The sequence below is a fragment of the Periophthalmus magnuspinnatus genome, chromosome 3, assembly GCF_009829125.3.
Source record: "Periophthalmus magnuspinnatus isolate fPerMag1 chromosome 3, fPerMag1.2.pri, whole genome shotgun sequence".
NCBI lineage: Eukaryota > Metazoa > Chordata > Actinopteri > Gobiiformes > Gobiidae > Periophthalmus > Periophthalmus magnuspinnatus.
The window spans coordinates 17576368-17594586 of record NC_047128.1 but is presented as its reverse complement, the minus strand read 5'-3'; the positions used below and the strand labels follow the sequence as shown (position 1 = coordinate 17594586).

The window sequence follows — 18219 nt, the reverse complement described above, 5'->3', positions numbered from 1 at the left end:
TTGACACTTTGAGTCTCCTCTTCCTTTGCTCTCTGCGCCAAGTCTCTCCCCTGTCAGAGTGCTATCACACTGCAACCGTTGCGCATCTCACTATTGAAACTTCTGCACATCCTATCAGGTTTGTAAAGTTGTAGTGTATTGTTTTGTATATTTACGGAAAATTGCTGCGTGGGAGCATGGATGACGTAGGCTTTCGGGCTGAGCCTTGTACAGGATCACACTGTTAACAGTAAGAAGGGTTTGAATAGGCCCAGGAGAGATTGCTAAATTACTGAAACATGCACAGATAATAATTTAAAACCTCTTCAGGCATGTTTTTGATGAGGGAACAACGTTATAACAAGTAGTAAACTCCAAAAAGTCAATTTTGTATAATATCCCCCCTTTCAAATGTTTGGTTTTTTTTGGACTGAAAACAAACACATTAGTTGGTAGGGACATAGGTAGTTGCCACATAACTAGTTAGCCTCTGTTGTATCTTTAAGCTCTTATTAAAATATTTTCTAAAGTCTGTGGGAAAATTATTGGAAAATTTGTTCCAGATCATCTGCGGGCTTCAAAGTGGGCAGGACTGTTAAGCTCCATTATGTCCAAGCTGTTATTTGGGAAAACAAGCAGGTCCTAAATGTTTTTGTCTGGCCTTACCCATATTTTAGATACAAACTTTACTGCAACAGATTTAAAGTAAGAAGTCTGTTAAATTAGTCCAGTTATGCTGGTTAGGAAACAATATATTACACCACAACCTGAATATTTGCTCTTTTGAGAATTAAATCAAGTCACCAAAAAAGAAAAGAAATATAAAGTCTGTGATTTGTATTCAAAACGTTGATTAGTGAATGGGTAATTTACTTCCGGAAGCATGGACATAAACAACAAAGTTCCATAGTTATAGCTTTAGTTCGCTTTGGTTTGCCGCACTCAGATCTGCCCCTACCCCCGGTGGACAGAGGAGGGAAGGGTGGGTACCTGCACTGAACCCCCGTGCCTGTCTGCTGCCAGGTGGGAGCTGAGGTACGAGGAGTTGGCCTGTCGCGATGGCTGCACCTCCCAAGCCCCTCGCCGCTCGGAGGACGCTGTCTGCTCGCGGTCAGGAGGGGATGAGGAGGAGGGGAAGGAGGGAGTGAGGAAGAGGGAGTGAGGAGCAGAAGAGAATGAGAAGGAAGAGGGAGTGAGGAGGAGAAGGAAGTGAGGAGCAGGAGGAGGGAGTGAAGAGCAAGAGAAGGGAGTGAGAAGGAGGAAGGAGTGAAGAGGAGGGAGTGAGAAAGAAGAGGGAGTGAGGAGGAAGAGGAGGGACGGGGGGAGGAGTAGGAGGAGGAAAGTGAAGAGTAAGAGAAGGGAGTAAGGGAGGGAGGAGGAGAGTGAGGAGCAAGAGAAGGGGGGGAGGGAGGGGCAGAAGGCGAGAGGGGGGAGGAGTGAGGAGCAGAAGGAGGGAGGAGGAGTGAGGGAGAAGGAGGAGGAGCAGGAGGGAGGAGCGATGAGAGAGTGGTTAGGAAAAGATGTAGATCCGGAAGTGCAGTGTCACGGACCATGCAAAGCAGCATGAGAAATTAAGAACAAAAAAGTCAAATAAAAAAATGTGAATCCAAATTAAAATCAAGGTTTAAACCAGAAGAGTCATTATTGAACCAAGCATGAAGCCCCGTACATGTAAGCAAAGATTTGTGCTCATTCACTCACACATTTGATCAGGAATAAAACAGCGTAGGGAGCTTCTAAACCCCCTTTTCAGCCATTTGAGTCCTCATCTATGATCTCTAGGATTTTTTATTAGACAAAAGATTTTGTTGTTTGTGGATGAAATTATGGTACTTTAAAAATTGCAACATTTGACATTTACGAAGTGCTTCCATCTAAATTGCGATTTTGATTTGACTGCCATGAATCTTGCAGCCCTATCTGAGATTCTGGAAAATACTGTACAAAAGAATTTGCTTTTCAATCAGCCTTTAAATGTGTTAATAGTTTGAGGCTGAAATCTCCTCAAACTTCAATTTTAATTACTGTTGTATAAGTGTTGTGTTTAGTGTTGAATTGTGTGTTTAAATTCTTTTGGGATTTTTCCTGTGTTAGTGAATATGTACAGCAATTTAGGCAGCTGTATTTTTTTGCAAATGTGCTATAAAATAAAGTTTAGATCAAGCTCAAAATGAAGTGGAATTAAACCTCATGTTACCTAATATATCCCCTCCATTAGGAAATTTCTCACATCAATAATCCTCTGCACTAATTTTAGTTTGTTTTTGTTTTTTTGTCACTGTATGACTAAATCTCCTCTTCATTCATCCTCGAAGTCTCCTGTCCTACCATCTTGCATAGGCAGGAATCTCCCAAACAAATAGTATGTTTAAGACATCTGAATCTGGCATCTCCAACTTTATCTTAAGATCTTAAACACCCTAATTAGTAACATTCCTAATCCAATCCCCCCCTTATAACCCATAAAATTAACCTCAACATCTTCACTCTAGCTAATGTCTTTTCATCTGTGCAAACTCCACGCACGTGTCTCCAAACCATGCACGAATGAAGCAGAGATTCATTAGCCAGTATTGCAATGAAAACTAATGGTATTAAAAATATTACTCTTAACAGTGTCAATAGGCACTGGGTATAGACACAAATTGTTGACCAGCTGTTGTGTCCACCTCTTTCCCTTTTAATAAAAAATATCAAATTAAAAAATCAGACACGTTATAGTAAATACCAAACGGTTACTTGGTGTTTCATAGTTTATCTGTTGTGCCCTGGCGGTACCTGATTCCGGACAGGCTGGTGCTGGGAGGGTCTGTCTCTGTGTGCATGGCTCTCTCGTGTGATGGCCGACGCTCCAGAGTCGATGTGGACAGAGCCGACCGGGGTGGGCTGGAACACAACAGGACAGGACTCAGTCTGAGTGCATGAGGGATTAGCAACACCAGTAGTAATATGCATAACTATTTACATATGGATATTTGGATGCTAACTTGTTTTAATTCTGTATACCGTTTCAATACAAGAAATCTATTTGTTTCATGTTGCCACGGTGAATTGCGGGATGATATGGCAGATTTTGATTTTGTTAATTATTTTTGTGAGTGATGCGTCTCGTCTAGAGACACACAACAGCCACAAAACTGCAAATAAAACTCAACTACATTAAATCTAAATTAGGGAGAATTTAAAAAGGGTAAGTGACAAATCTATTTTAATGTAAAGGTGCACTCTGTGCAACTTTTCAGGTGAACGGCCCACTACCAGACCTTCTTCATGGAGATGTTAGTGCTCTGCCTGGAATATTCTACACCTGCTTGTGGCATAAAACCACAAGCAGGTGACAACACCCTGCCATGTTACAGATCGTATCTGTGCATTTCGTTTTTGCCTTAAAAACACCTGTAATTGAATAAATGCCATACTGCCAAGTTTTTTGCCACACTAGAACATTTCAGATGAAACAATAACATCTCCATGGAAACAAGCAAGTAGCAGATCTTCCATCAGAAAAATTATGAAATGCACCATTAATCACTGCATACATTTTTTTTACTGTTTTTTCACTTTTTTGCCAATTTATACTTTAAAATTATACATGATCAGTATATAAATATTTTTTTCCAATTTCTTGCATTCACGTTTGTATTCATTTCTGCAGAGCGATAAAAAGTCCCATCTTATTAAAAAAAAAACAAAAAAAACTTTAGTCTGGCTCTAGTGAGCACTGGTCCCCATGCTGAGGTGACTTACGATCTGGCGTCCGACCCAGTCATAAGTGTAGTCAAACGTGTATCCTTTTCTCTCAAACAGCTCAGTGAAGAGGGTCCTCAGATACTCATAGTCTGGTTTCTCAAAGAAGTCCAGTCTCCGCACATACCGCAGATACGTGGCCATCTCCTCTGAGAAAACAACATACAAAAGTAGGTTAACTAAATGCAGTGATATGCGTTATTGATGAGCAAACCCTAACATACCTGGGAAGTTTTCACACAGCACTTCAATAGGAGTGTTTCGTTTTGTGTCTCCAATCTTTTGGTATCGTTCTTTCAGTGTGTCTGCCTGAAGAACAGATGATAAGAGCAGATAATGTCAGTAAAAATAAGCCCCATATGTGTTTGTTAGAAATCACTATGAATCATCTATCCCACTAATGAAGCCTGTGTAGGCTGGTAATGATTTATGGAAAGACTGCACCATTGATATTAGTGGTCTTCAGGATTTATCATTTTAAACTACACCAACAAGTAGGGCTGGGAGATATGACAAAAGATTTAATCCATATTTTCTTCATATTGACTGACCATGGTATTAAAAATAAATAAAAAAGGCTTTCCTTTCCTGAACATGACCAAATTTTGACACAAAATCAGACCAATTTCTTCCTCCAAGGTCTGCACTCTGCCACAAACCACATACTTTTACTGACTGATGATTAGTTGAAGATCTCTACAATTAAGACCTCTTCATTGATTATTAGAAATTACTGGATCTGTTTAAAATTATATTAATAGGATAATAAGGTTTTGTAGCCCACAGACCAGGGCAGGGGCAGCAAACCTAGGCACCTAGGAGGAGGGACAAACATAGCTAAGTGATAGGCAACATTATAAAAACTACAATGTGGCAATTTAACAAATGAGCTGAAAATGTATGTCATAACTATGTCTTGTGGCAGCACACTCGGATACATGAACTTTTCAAAATTGCACCCAAAGCAAAAAGGTTTGCCAACCCCTAGACTAGGGAAAGATTTCCATTCTAAAATGAGAGGTCACAGATATACTAACACACCTTGAGTCCCTGCCAGGGCAGACTCCCTCGGAGGAAGTACATGAACATGTGTCCTAAAGCCTCCAGGTCGTCACGCCGGCTTTGCTCTACAACACAAACCAGAGACTGACAGTCAAACTTCTATACCATACACAAAGTCCACACATGTTGTGTGTTGGCATACCTTTCCCCAGGTGTGTGTTGATGGACATGTATCGGGCAGTGCCAGTCAAACTCTTATGCTCTCGGTATGGAATGTGTTTTTTGGTCTCTGGGTCGATGTATTCTTTGGCCAGGCCAAAGTCAATGATGTGAATAATGTGTTCTTTTTTGTTTCCCTGTCTTCCAATCAGAAAGTTTTCAGGTTTTACATCTCGATAGATGAGGTTTTTCGAGTGCACATACTCCATTCGAGAAAGCTGCAAGGAGAAAGCATAAGGAAAAGTCTGTTATAATGTGCAGTCAAATTAATTTTACTTTTAATATTTTTGCGTTTGTCAGACAAGTCTAACTAATTCATATTGTAAATAAGACATTAAGAGTGGAACAGTGAAAAATAATGTTGGAAATAAGGGTTAAACTGTGTGTCCTGCAGATGAAGATTTACTGTGCTTTGAAGGTTTCAAAAAGAGCCCTGTCTGTCCTTGTCAGAGAGAAGGACAGCAAACTGACAGCATTGAAAGCCAGACCAGAGACTGTCTCTGCAGTGGCCGGTACTCACCAGCTGAATGGCTATCATCAGGACTGTCTTGAGTGAGAAGGTCCGGTCACACAGGTCAAACAGGTCCTCCAGACTGGGGCCCAGCAGCTCCAGCACCATGGCATTGTACTTCCCACATGGGCCAAAGTAGTACACCTGAGGCACGCCCTCCGCTGCAACCACAAAACACAAATACAACACATCACTTCAACAAAAAGTGTATATGACAGGTTAAATTACACATTTTACTAAGACAAAGTTAACAACATTATTTTTAATATTTCATAAAGAGGTTTGCCTAGTTTCTAAAATAGTAATTTTAGTGAAGTTTATAAATTTACTTCCTGGTTGGAAATTGGCAGCAGACATAACATACTGGTACCTAGTAACTATACCGTTAACAAAGGACAAAACTAAACACAAAATAGTTGATGATTTGAAAAATTAAAATTAACAACTTTATTTTGTTAAATTGATGTTTATTCTGTCAGAAAAAATGCCTTCCTTGTGCATAAATTGTCGGCATTAACTGATGAAACTAAGAAAAATATTTATCAATAGTACAATCTCACCAAACCAAGTCAAAATTAATAAAACATGAAAACATGTCATATGCACTGTAAGGTCCCAGAGAAGGTCAACTTCCCTATGGGTAAAAGAGTTATCTGCATTTGACCCATCATTTAAAGCCATTTGCACAACCCAACAGAAGCAGGCAACTCCGTACCTCTACTCCAAACCTTGGGTTACTTAGGAGGATTAGTCTGTTGTGCATGTTTTGGTTTGATGATGTCTACACACTATAATCCTTAGGTCAGTCATATCTGTGTTTTGCATCTACATTCAAACAGCTGATAAATAGAAGATAGAAAAACACCTAAACTCTGCCCACAACCAAGAGAGAAGTGAGTGAGAGAAGAGAGTGGGACAAGAGGAGGGACAGGGTCTGGGAGTATAAGGACAGTGTGATTGGCATAACAGATATCCACTTCAAACTCCACCCCTGAAGTCAGGAGTTTGTAATCAGAAACACCTGGCTGTAAGGGCCATCTTTAGTGATGTCACCAACTACTTGAAATTGCAGAGGCCACTGAAGGCAGCACACATTTTTGAACACAAAACTGCAAATTTACCTAGTTTGCACTTGCACAGTTTCCAAAAAATGACAAGAAACAGTAGACAATGCTATTAAAAACACAATATACACAGTTTAGTGGCAAAAGGTAGATTTAGTGGGCATTTCCTAATTCCCAGGATCCTCGGCTTTTAAACCACTTCAGAGCAATCCACGTCATCAGAGCTCCGCTAAGTGGTGTTCCTATTCCCCCAAAGCCCTCACGTCCCACACGCTCCACTCCTCCGTTTGGCTCATGTACCAAGGATGCACCTGTGGATCCTTGGCCACCTCAGAGCACTGCAAATTACCCACAGTGTGCTACAACTTTCATTTTTTTTACAAACAATTATTCAAGCAGTCAAATGTATTAATAAAATGAAAGTCATTAGACAATAAAAAAAGAATAAAATATTTTGCTGCAGATAATGCAAGATGCCAGCCCATCACAGCCTCAGAAAAAGTAGTTATATTTTAAAGTGAATATATTATGCATTCTAGTGGCTCTAATTCTTATTTCAGCGTGCTTTTAGTCACCTTTGAAGTATAAATAATGTCTACATTTGGAAAACACAGTTTCAACACTACAAGTGCATTTCCATTACTTTATTTCAACATTGGAGTATCCTCTGATGTCAGCAGTGGGAATGAATAAATAAATAAGGCCATTACGAGACATGACTGCTTTGCTAATAGAGCCATGTGTTCATCATAAACACAATTTGACCTCAAACATGTTCAGAACGTGTCCAGAGATGGTTTATGAACTTAAAAACAGCACAGGAGAGCTTTAGATTTGATTTCTACCTTTGAGGAGACTATCCAGGGAAAATTCAACCAAGTGATTTCTGAGGCTCAGACAAGACGACTTTGTAAAAAGGATTAATAAAACAAGTGTGAATTAATGAGGGAACAATATTATAACATCAATTTGCATAATGTGTCCTTTAAAGGGCCCATATTACACCATTTTCTGATCTATGTTATAATGTTTCCTGATCAAACATGAGTTGTGTTTGGTTTCATTCACACATGTTTAACAAACAAACCCTGTATATATAGGGCGAGTCTCAAACGGAAAACACCATCTATGAGTTTGTCTTGCTCTGAGCTTTTTAATGGCATGTGGTAATACAGGAAGTGCTCCACTGTGTTTTTAAACTCCACACACCTTCACTAGAATCATTTGGATCATTTCAGCTCTGGAATTTCCTATCTCTACAAAAAGTAAAAGGTAGCTGGTCATTTTTACCACTTCATGACATTAGAACATAGAACAGAGCATTTTGAGCTTTGGAGATGTAGACAGACTAATAAATAAAGAGTTGCTCATATGTGTCTTACGTATAAATGAAACAAAACACAACTCCAGGTATGTTTTTGATGAGATAATATAACATTACTTAAAGTTTACAAGAGTGAACTATGCAGCTATAGTCTTTAAATGTCCTATATTATGCAGAGATCAAACAATGATCAAATAAAAAACTGAATCCAGGCTATAAAGACATTGTGTGATATGATTTATTAAGCTACATTGCCCACCTCCTGCGATAACTATTTCTTCAGATTAATGATGTTTCTAATTTAGGTCCAAGGTGAACCATGCGAGTGGGGAGGAGGAGGGGAAGTCCAAGGATTCTGAGGACAGATCTGAGGGGGCTGTTGGGTAAACATTAACACACAAATGTAATGGAGCTCAGTGAGTGCATATGCAAGACCGAGCCGCTTGTGTAATCTATTCCATCTTAGAAAAACAACAGTCTAATTTTGCCAAAGACTCGGCTCACTCCCCTCAGTTTTTTGTTTTTACTTTAATAGTTTGGAAAGATATCCATAAAAACATAGTATGAGAAAAAAAAAAACACACACACACAGAGAAACCAAGTGTCACCGTCATTTGGTATTTGGGTCCAAATGTTGTCATTAGGTATATATAAATCCGCTTTGAATCATCTAAAGAATACTAAACATTTTATTTCTCCTCAAGTAGATCCAACATTTCATAGCATTAGTGATTTTTTCCTTAACAAAAGCTGGCAGACTTTAGGCATGTTATAGAGTGCATTCAGAAACTATGAATACTTAACATGTTTTAATTCTATTATTACGTCACAACCTGATGTTAAACAGTTTAAATTATTTGTTCATTCCTAAAACTCTACACTGATTACATTACAATAACAAATTTGGAACAAAATGGAATTTTATAAAAGAATACAAGTTTCACTTCAAGAACTGATCATTGAAGTAAGCACAGAACAGTTTAACAACCGACAATGGCAATCATTATCTGGACTGTAATATAGAATATATACATCATGTGAATTACGGGTGTGCCATACTGACAAAAATATCTACTTTTTTGTTTTTTGCAGTATCTTGATAACTATACCTCAGGCATTATTTTAACAATGCACAATTATTTTGCTAATCGATTAATATAGTGATTATTCATTTGATTAGTTGTTTAGGTCACAAAAGGCTTGTGAATGAGATTTTGTGAATATTGTAACCAGATTAAGCTGAAGCGAAGCACCAGGGTGGAACATATTTACAGACAAAAATGTTATTATGAAAAACACTACATTTACACATTTCCTGATCTGTCATAAAACCTCTTTTCTCAGCTCATCACATGTTTTGGACCCATGTATAAACCAGTTAAAGATTACTTGATTGCTGAAATAGTTGACAACCGTTTCAATTCTCGATTAGTTGCGATTGATCAATTAACTTGCTGTAGCCTTAAACAGGAATGTGCCAATTAATGTGTTAGTTGAGGTTCAAGTCTTTCACAAAATGCGAATGGAGCGTATAATTAAATCACAAAAGGACAGAAATATTACTTTAAACCCTCGTTTGAGAGATTACACTAGACATTTTTGTCTCTTTTTGAGGTCATTATAGGCAAAACACTTGATAATAATGTTGTAGATCTCAGAACAACAATTGCACTATTATAATATTGTTGATACAGCTTCTATTTTCTCAATCAAGAAATCTTCAAGGTTTTTTTAAAATTGCTGACAAATGGTGTACTAGTCCAAGCCTTAGCTACAGACCTATATTGTGCACAGTAGGAGTCAGGTCACTATGAGATGGTTGTTCACTGGTGTGCGCAGTGATTTCAGCGCTGGTGTCAGGTTTCATCATCAGGCCTTGCTGGAAATACCTTTAACAGCTCAATAGTGTCCACCCTCCTGCAATGAAATCACCTTATCCTCTGTACGCCTTTGTCCTTGGCTCTGTGGCGCTTTAGAACCCACTGTCTGGTAATACAACTGACTGAACTGACAGGAATTTGGCCAGAATATTTCCACAGTAACGCTTCATTTCTCCTAACGTCTTGTGACAGCTGGCTCCGCACTGATAAGAGCACCTGATTAGGCATCTGAGTGCGACCACATTCATTCAATACCAGCCAGAGGAGCGACACGATGACAACCACACTGGCACAGTGCAGAGTGGGAAGAAAAGGAGGTCATGTTATCCCATCTGGAGGAAAGGACGCGGGCAGGTTAGCGCTATAAGGAGGGGCAGACCCGCGCTCTAAATATTTAATGAGTTTCCGCACAGTTGGCCTTTTCCAACCGCTGCCTCTGTGAAAACAATGGTCATTAAACCTGTGTCTGGCCACGTAGCTCTGAAGGTAGATCAAAGAGCACGCACCACTCATTTGATTTCCCTGCCAAACTGTGACTAAGGCTGGGGAGGTTATTCATCATCCTCTTTGTGGAGGTGCACACGTTTGATTACAAACAGATGAACATGCATTTAAAACTAAGGACTGCTTTTAGCACAGGCCTGAGTAGGTCCACAGTCCTGCCTTACAGCGAGAAGTTCCCAGGTTGTACTCTTGGACTTATGGGACATCTCTGTTACCCCTTTTCCACCAAGCTGGTGCCGATGTTGGTTCTAGGCCAATTCCTTTTTCAGAACCACTTCTGCCATTTTTCTCTCAAGAATGGCTGGCTCTTGGTGCTGATTTGGCACCAGATAAGAGCTGGGCCAGAAAGGAGAACCAGTTCCAAGGGAATATTAAACATAATTAAGTATACATGATGCATATATAGCATAGTTAGTAAGTAATGAAGGAAAAAGTAAGTCAGTCCAAGCTAAAATACATAAAAACTAGAGGGGGCACTGGGCAGTTACGGGAAAAAAAACAAGCAAAATCTAACTGCTGGCTAGTAAATAATACGTTTTATACGGCTACAATCACTAGCTCCTATCTGGTGAAAAAACAAGCTTGCACAGCTCAGAACCGTCTGAGTTTTGAAAAGTATAATTCAGGTATATTTACATTTTATGTATTGATAAAACATTTGTTATGTTTGGGTGACATCATTTGGTTATGTAGCAGAGCCCTGCCCATGGGCCCGGAACCATTCTGGGAGCATGAAAACACACGCCGGCATTAAACATAACATGTTGAATAGCTCCAACAGCTTTTAGTAATGCACTTGTATGGCATATTTGCACTGTACCTGATTGTTGTGCAATTTCTGTTGGGCTTTTTGTGACACGCACATCGCTGCTTCTCTTATGTTTATCCTATATATTATTTGTTTTGCATTTGTTGTATCTGTTTTTATATGTTGAGTACTACAGTACTAATTTCCCCTAGTGGGACAATAAAGACCTTGAACTTGAACCAAGGTCAATTGGTCAGGGTACGAAATGTAGCTCAAGCTTTGGCACTCGTCGTTACCAATGAATTAATGATTGTACCCAGCACAACTCTATCCCAGGGCTTGGGACTTGAGACATCACATATGCAGCACCCAAACAATATGGGTCTGTTGGCTGTTGAACAGGCAGTTCATCCAAAGAGACAAGCACAGAGCGCAGGACCAACTACACCATGAGCACTAGCTTTGAGTGACATATCCTTCTGACTGTTCAAACCCACACCAGAGAGTACCATCTCTTTCTTCAGTCACAAAATCAATGTGTTTTGTCTTTTACGTGAGTAATTTCTGTTCTTTGTAATGCAATGTGATTAGATGAAGGAAGCTTAGAAGCATTTTCTTAAAAAGTGGGGTTTGTTAAGTTATTTTAATTATTAATGTTTCAAAAGCCACTTTACTATGCACAAGGAAAACCTTTTCACGGGCAGACCAGTCAGCTAGCACAGGAAACACAGTCTTCAACTCCCCCTCAGAATCTGCGCAAATACTAACCAACAGAAATAGATAAGCGACATCTTATTTATGTTGAGCATTTGATTTTCAGACAAGCTAGGGACCGCATTACACACAAGTTATTTTTCCCTGCAGCACATATATATACACATATATATATATTTACATATACAGTGGTCCCTCATTTATTGCAGGGGTTAGGTTATAAAAATAGCCCGCAATAGGCGAAATCCGCAAAGTAGTCAGCTGTATTTTTTACAATTATTATATACGTATTAAGGCTGCAAAACGTCTCACCACACACACTTTATATACTTTTCTCAGGCATTAACATTTTCTCACATTTCTCTCTTGTTTAAACACACATATCCCCCTTCCTCGATGATCACTTTAAATTTGTTAAGTCCAAAGTGTTTCAGAAATTTGTTGGTGAAAAACGTTTCATTAACATTGTGAGTTTTGCCGGGGAGAAAACTTGTAAACATACAGCACTTCAGAGTCACACTGCGATCCAACATTTATGTAAATGTAACCCTAATATATTGTTCTAACCAGTCTCTTGAGGCTGTGGGTATGGAGAGGTAGTTAGATTTAATATGATGTATTTTCTTCCTGTCTTCCTTGCTTAAACAGACCAACACGGCAAGACAGTGCACAGTTTGTCTTTATTCAACAACTTAACTCATCTCATCTCGTAACAAGAGTAACAGGGCGCACACATTTTTATCGGTGCGCTCCTCAAATCCTATACAGATACATATACACACACACAAGCCGGAATGCCGCTCCTAGTCTGCGCCTAATGTAAATCGGACTGTTGTTACATGCAGTGGGTATCCGAGTACGCATTGGCTTCTACAGATGTGTTATTGGGAATCGATTCATGCTTCCTCAATCATACTTTCCGGGTTTACATGCATTAAGAAAAAAATGTTAAAATTTGTTTAAATGTGTTTACTGGCAAACTGTGCAAATGGCCTCTCTCATCTATAACAATATATTGAATATACACTGCCTAGCCAAAAAAAAAAAGTCGCCACCTGGATTTAACTAAGCAAACAGGTCGAGGCTCCTGAAGTTGGTCGGGTCTAGGTTCAGCAACAGTCTGTGCTCAAAGAATGAGGTCAGCTGACACCTGAATATATTGAATGACCAGGTTATTCCATCAATGGATTTTTTCTTCCCTGATGGCACGGGCATATTCCAAGATGACAATGCCAAGATTCATCGGGCTCAAATTGTAAAAGAGTGCTTCAGGGAGCGTGAGACATCATTTTCACACATGGATTGTCCACCACAGAGTCCAGACCTTAACCCCATTGAGAATCTTTGGGATGTGCTAGAGAAGGCTTTGTGCAGCGGTCAGACTCTACCATCATCAATGCAACATCTTGGTGAAAAATTAATGCAACACTGGATGGAAATAAATCTTGTGACATTGCAGAAGCGAAATCGAAACAATGCCACAGTGAATGCGTGCTGTAATCAAAGCTAAAGGCGGAACAACCAAATATTGTGTGTATAACCTTTTTTTTTGGGCCAGGCAGTGTATATACCCATATATTCACTCACATTGGACTCTACCACCAGACCCAGTCATTATATATATATATATATATATATATATATATATATATATATATATATATATATATATATATATATATATATATATATATATATATATATATATCATGATTCAGGGGTTCAGTTAGTGTGTACGCACCTGTGGTTCCCAGCGTTTTATAGAAGCGGTATTCTAGATGCAGCTGTGGGGCCCTTGACTTCACTGGTTCCTGAAAAGTGACAACAAACAAAATTACTTTAAACACAGCTCAACAAAACTTAATTTAGGAGAGATTTTCTGTATTAAAAATGTATCTTAGAATATGCTGGCTGTCCATTTTGTCAGTGTGGATTAAGCAGGGTTTGTTTTGTTTTTTTACTTTGTGGGCATGTACAATTTCCAAGCACCTCTCCTAAAAGATTTTTTTTTATATTGTATCTTGATTGAGAATTAAAATATATTGTTTCTCATTAAAAAATGCCCCTTTCGATACCATGTACTGCAGAGGGGTGTATCCATTTTACCAAGCTAGATTTGGCCTTTTTCCTACATGGTAGCAGTTAAGATGTGTGAACTTAAATGTTGTTCTTCAACTTATATGTTGTTCTGTAAAAAACACAACTAAAAAAGAGATAACTCACCAGTTTAATGGCAACATACTCATTGGTGTACAGATTCTTGCCTGGTAGGGGGGAAAAAAAAGAGTTGTATCAGTACAATACACAACACTCAACACACCACACTCTTCTTTGTTATTCCAGGGGTGACTTGTTGACATTTCGTTTACTTTTCCAAATGTACTTCTATTGGCCAGCTTTTGTCATGCTCTGAGTGAGAACTTTAGTTAGTTCTTTAAAAGGGACTGTAGCCAATGTAATAAAGCAAGAAAAGCTGTCTTGCCCCATTACAGATATAATGCAAAAGCAGCTCTTGGGGTCATAATGACATCACTGTGTACGGTCTCTACACATAAACTATTTTAGATGAATAATATGGAAGCTAGGAATAAGTCAGAAAAGTGAGTAATGACTTTGGACCTTTGAAAACCATTTAAAATTAGCTAGTTCCGTTTTTCATATTTTAAAGACAGTAAAATTCAAGTATACGAAAACCTCTAAAAATGATGAATATGAATATGATTGTCTGACATATCCCCCCTTTTCCAAACTGACACAAACTCACCAAGCTTAAGTTCCCCAAAGTTCCCACAGCCAATCTTCTTGCCAACGCGGAAGTTGGGTCCGACCATGAGCACCCCGGAGGAGCTGGAGGAGCCAGAGGGCCTGGAGGGGTGCCCGCTGCGGTTGCCCTGGGACACTTTGGTGCTCCGGGAGGGCCGCTCTCCATACTTGTCCCTCTGCTGGTCCATGGTGGAGCGGGACGGCGGGGGCAGCCACAGCCCTGGTCAGTGGCAGCGCCCGGAGCACACTCTCATGGGACAGAGGCAGCTCTAACACAGGGAGGGGAGGGGCAGCAGTGGCCTCGGCATCTGGAGATATTAACCAGTCCCACCTGGAACACAAACACAAGAATGTTAAAAACTTGTATTAAACATTGTCATTTCATGTTGATTGCAATGAAAAAAATAAAACATTACTAATATTGTTACTATCAATTGTATGTTTTTTGTGCAATACCACCCAGAAAATAAATGGAATTGAAAAGGAAATGCATATAATAAACTACATGCTAGCCTGGCAAATCCAGACTGATATCCCTCTGTATTTTTATACAGAGAGATATCAGTCATGCCACCACTTCCTCCGTCACATCTTGAACCAGAACCAAATATGGTCAATTGTCCAATCAGATTTGTTTATTTCAGTAACACATGTGAAACAAAGGAGCTCATTGGTCACTCATCATTTACAAACAAAATCAAATTTCTCTCACCCCCCAGAGTTTTGTGATTCTACAGCTCATTGATTCTACAGAAATCTGATGTTTTTCCCTTTCTTTGTTCCACGTAAGCAGCCATCTTTGTTTTGATATGGGCAAACCATACACGTCTCTGACTGGCTAATCCGTCTGTCAATTACAGCAATCTGAACTTGGGGAGATTCACTAGATAACATGTCTGTCACAATAATTGATATAGACTATGATTTAATAAATAATAGACAGAACAATAATGTTGGGGGTCAACATATCATCATGGAAACTTTTAGTAATTACTTTTAGTAAAACAGAATACCTCTACATATACTCACAACACAGAAAATTTCATCCAAAATGCAGGGACAATTTCTGCACATTGAACTAGACTATGTAAAATCTGTATTATAATGATGTTAACCATATAATGAGTAAACTAATGTGTCATGTGTACTTTAAGGTAAGTGGCATAAATTAGCTTCTATATTATTATATATTGTTATATCACACTTTAAAATGGGTTATTGTGACAGACCTTCGAAAATATTCCCTAAATAGTGTTTATTTGAAGCTGTCTTAAAAATGATTAAGTCTGCGTGGTCAGAGACTACAAACAGAGGAAGCATCAACATCAACCCGTGTCTGATGAGCTCCTGCTGAAGCCTGTGCAGTGTCCACCACTCTGTGTCAGCAGCACACACTATTATGTCAACAGATTATCCAGTCTGCTCAAGGGCACGCCAGCACACAAGGACAAACACTTTTCAGATTGTTCAAGTAAATACAATTCACCCAATAACATTTAGTCATTTTGGGGGGGCTAGTATTGGCTTTGTAATGGCTCTAAAATGATGTTACAGGTAAGGTTGTCAAAAGCATCAAAAATCAGATACTAATCGATTCTAAAACTAGATCAAAACAAGATACTCAGTTGACCAAGTATCGTAACACGATACAAAAGGTCTGCAATTAATCGTTCATGGCATTTTTTATAAATAATCCTGATTACAGAGACAATAATCATGACCATCACACACCATTGTAATCGCCTTTATGGCACCAGACTGCCTCATGTTTCCGGTTTCAATACAATGTTTACATGTTAATTCTGATGTTTGCTCACAAGGGCAATAGCATAGCAATGAAACTTGTTAGCTTCTGTGCCTATTCTGAATTGGGGATGGTTCTTCACCGTCAGTCACTGTCATGGCTAGAGGTCAGTGGATCTGGATCCCGATGATGTATCCTTCACTCAAGACAATGAAGTCTGATGTGTGGAATTATTATGGATTTGAAAAACAAGACCAACAAGATGAGCCACCAATCTGCAGAGCCTGACAAAAAAAAGCTGCGGCTCCAAGGGCAAACACCAGTAACTTACATGTACATTTATGAGACAACCATCCTGCACTGTTTGACAAACTTTAGCTGAAAATATCCATCATAAGTAACATACCATGTGAAATAAACTAATGTAGTTTGTGTTAGTTTGGATTTGTATGAGTCCATGTTGATGTTGACTTTGCTATCGCTAGGTTAGCACTAGCTGAACAGCATTTGGCACAGCTGATTGCACAGCTTGCTAGAAGCTGAGCATGGTTTCACAACAACCATGAATTAATCTGAATACCTATAACCTCCAAGGACCTGGCGTTCACGTATCTGGACAACATATTTTGGGTTGTCTAGGCCACAATTTTTTCTTTTCTTTACAAGGTCCTGGTGTCCACATACGAGGACATTATACTGATTTGGTTTAATAATTATCATGATAATATCATTAATCTTGATTATTTTGGTCACAATAATCTGCACTCAATTTTTTATTTTTTTTTATTACCATCCCATCCCTACACAGGACAGGAATAAAACTTTCTTGAATTGCTTTAGAATGATCTTGGTGGTATAAAACCACATAGACTAGTGCGCACATAAACCACTATGGAACAGACCTGTACGAATGAGGGATTACGAAAATATATGGCCACATGACAATATAAAAGCAAGTACTATTTAATGTTCATATTCTTTTGTCTAAATAAATACCATTTTATTATATTGTGTATTTTTATTGTATTGATTATTGAGTCTATTCCTTAGTATTGAAATACAGCTTTAATTTTTTGTATCGTGACAACGCTAATTACATGTAGATTAATATCAATAATATTGTGAATGTTGTTTTGATTATGTAAAATTTGTCAATACTGGGAACAGTACACTAATACATTCTGTTCATTTTATTTTGAAAAACCAAATATCACAACTCACAAAACTATAACAAAAAAGTAGAAATACAAACAAAGAAACAGGGCTAAAGGCTAATTTTTGTGTTCTGTATTGAACTTTGTACAAACATGACTAAGGGGTGATTTATAACTAACAGGAGATGTAGTGACTGAGACACAATGTTACAGCGATTGTGTCAAACAGTCCAAAAAATATTTAATGTGTTGGATTGTCAAGCAGCATATAAACCAATTGGAAGCGTTGTCACACAAATATGCTCACTTCACCTCCAGTAGTAGTATTTTGATTTGGGAGCCCATGAAAAGGCGGGCGTACAAACTGTTTGTGTGGGTTTCCCGATGACTCACACTCGTGTTGCCTGAACGGAGCCAACATCAAAACCCTGTGTTTGCTCTCAAGGGCAAGTGTGCCGAGTTCTTACATAAAAGCAACAACACGACAATAAGACTACACAGAGACTACAACAAAATTACAACGAGACAACAACAAAACTACAGCGAGCCTTAGGACTATGGCAAGACTAAAAGACGACAATGAGACAACAGGACTACAAGACTACCATAAGATTACAATGAAACAGCAGGACTACAACAAGACAACAGCAGGACTATGACAAGACGAGACAACATAAACCCAACAATAGCACTACAACGAGACTACAGCGAGACTACAACAAACTACACTGAGCCTCAAGACTACGGCGAGACTACAAGACGATAACGAGACGGCCATAATACTACAATAAAACAACAACAGGACTACAACAAGGCTACAACCGGACTCCCTAGGCCTGTCACGATAATTCCTTTATCGACTTATC

General features: G+C 38.9%; 1 protein-coding gene across 2 annotated transcripts in view; it reads right to left on the bottom strand.

Moving 5' to 3' along the window:
* Positions 1 to 18219, bottom strand: part of csnk1g1 (casein kinase 1, gamma 1) — a 33189-nt gene that overhangs the window by 9026 nt on the left and 5944 nt on the right. The window contains exons 2-11 of one of the 2 annotated variants that reach the window (XM_033987536.2): positions 14457 to 14786; positions 13916 to 13956; positions 13434 to 13503; positions 5468 to 5619; positions 4931 to 5165; positions 4768 to 4853; positions 3951 to 4035; positions 3727 to 3875; positions 2758 to 2865; positions 970 to 1080 (exon numbers count right to left, since the gene is read on the bottom strand). In XM_033987536.2, coding sequence (XP_033843427.1) covers positions 970 to 1080; positions 2758 to 2865; positions 3727 to 3875; positions 3951 to 4035; positions 4768 to 4853; positions 4931 to 5165; positions 5468 to 5619; positions 13434 to 13503; positions 13916 to 13956; positions 14457 to 14643 — 1224 coding nt within the window. In that variant the 5' untranslated portion in view covers positions 14644 to 14786. The remainder of the gene's footprint in view (positions 1 to 969; positions 1081 to 2757; positions 2866 to 3726; positions 3876 to 3950; positions 4036 to 4767; positions 4854 to 4930; positions 5166 to 5467; positions 5620 to 13433; positions 13504 to 13915; positions 13957 to 14456; positions 14787 to 18219) is intronic. The other variant, XM_033987541.2, reaches the window with a different exon arrangement.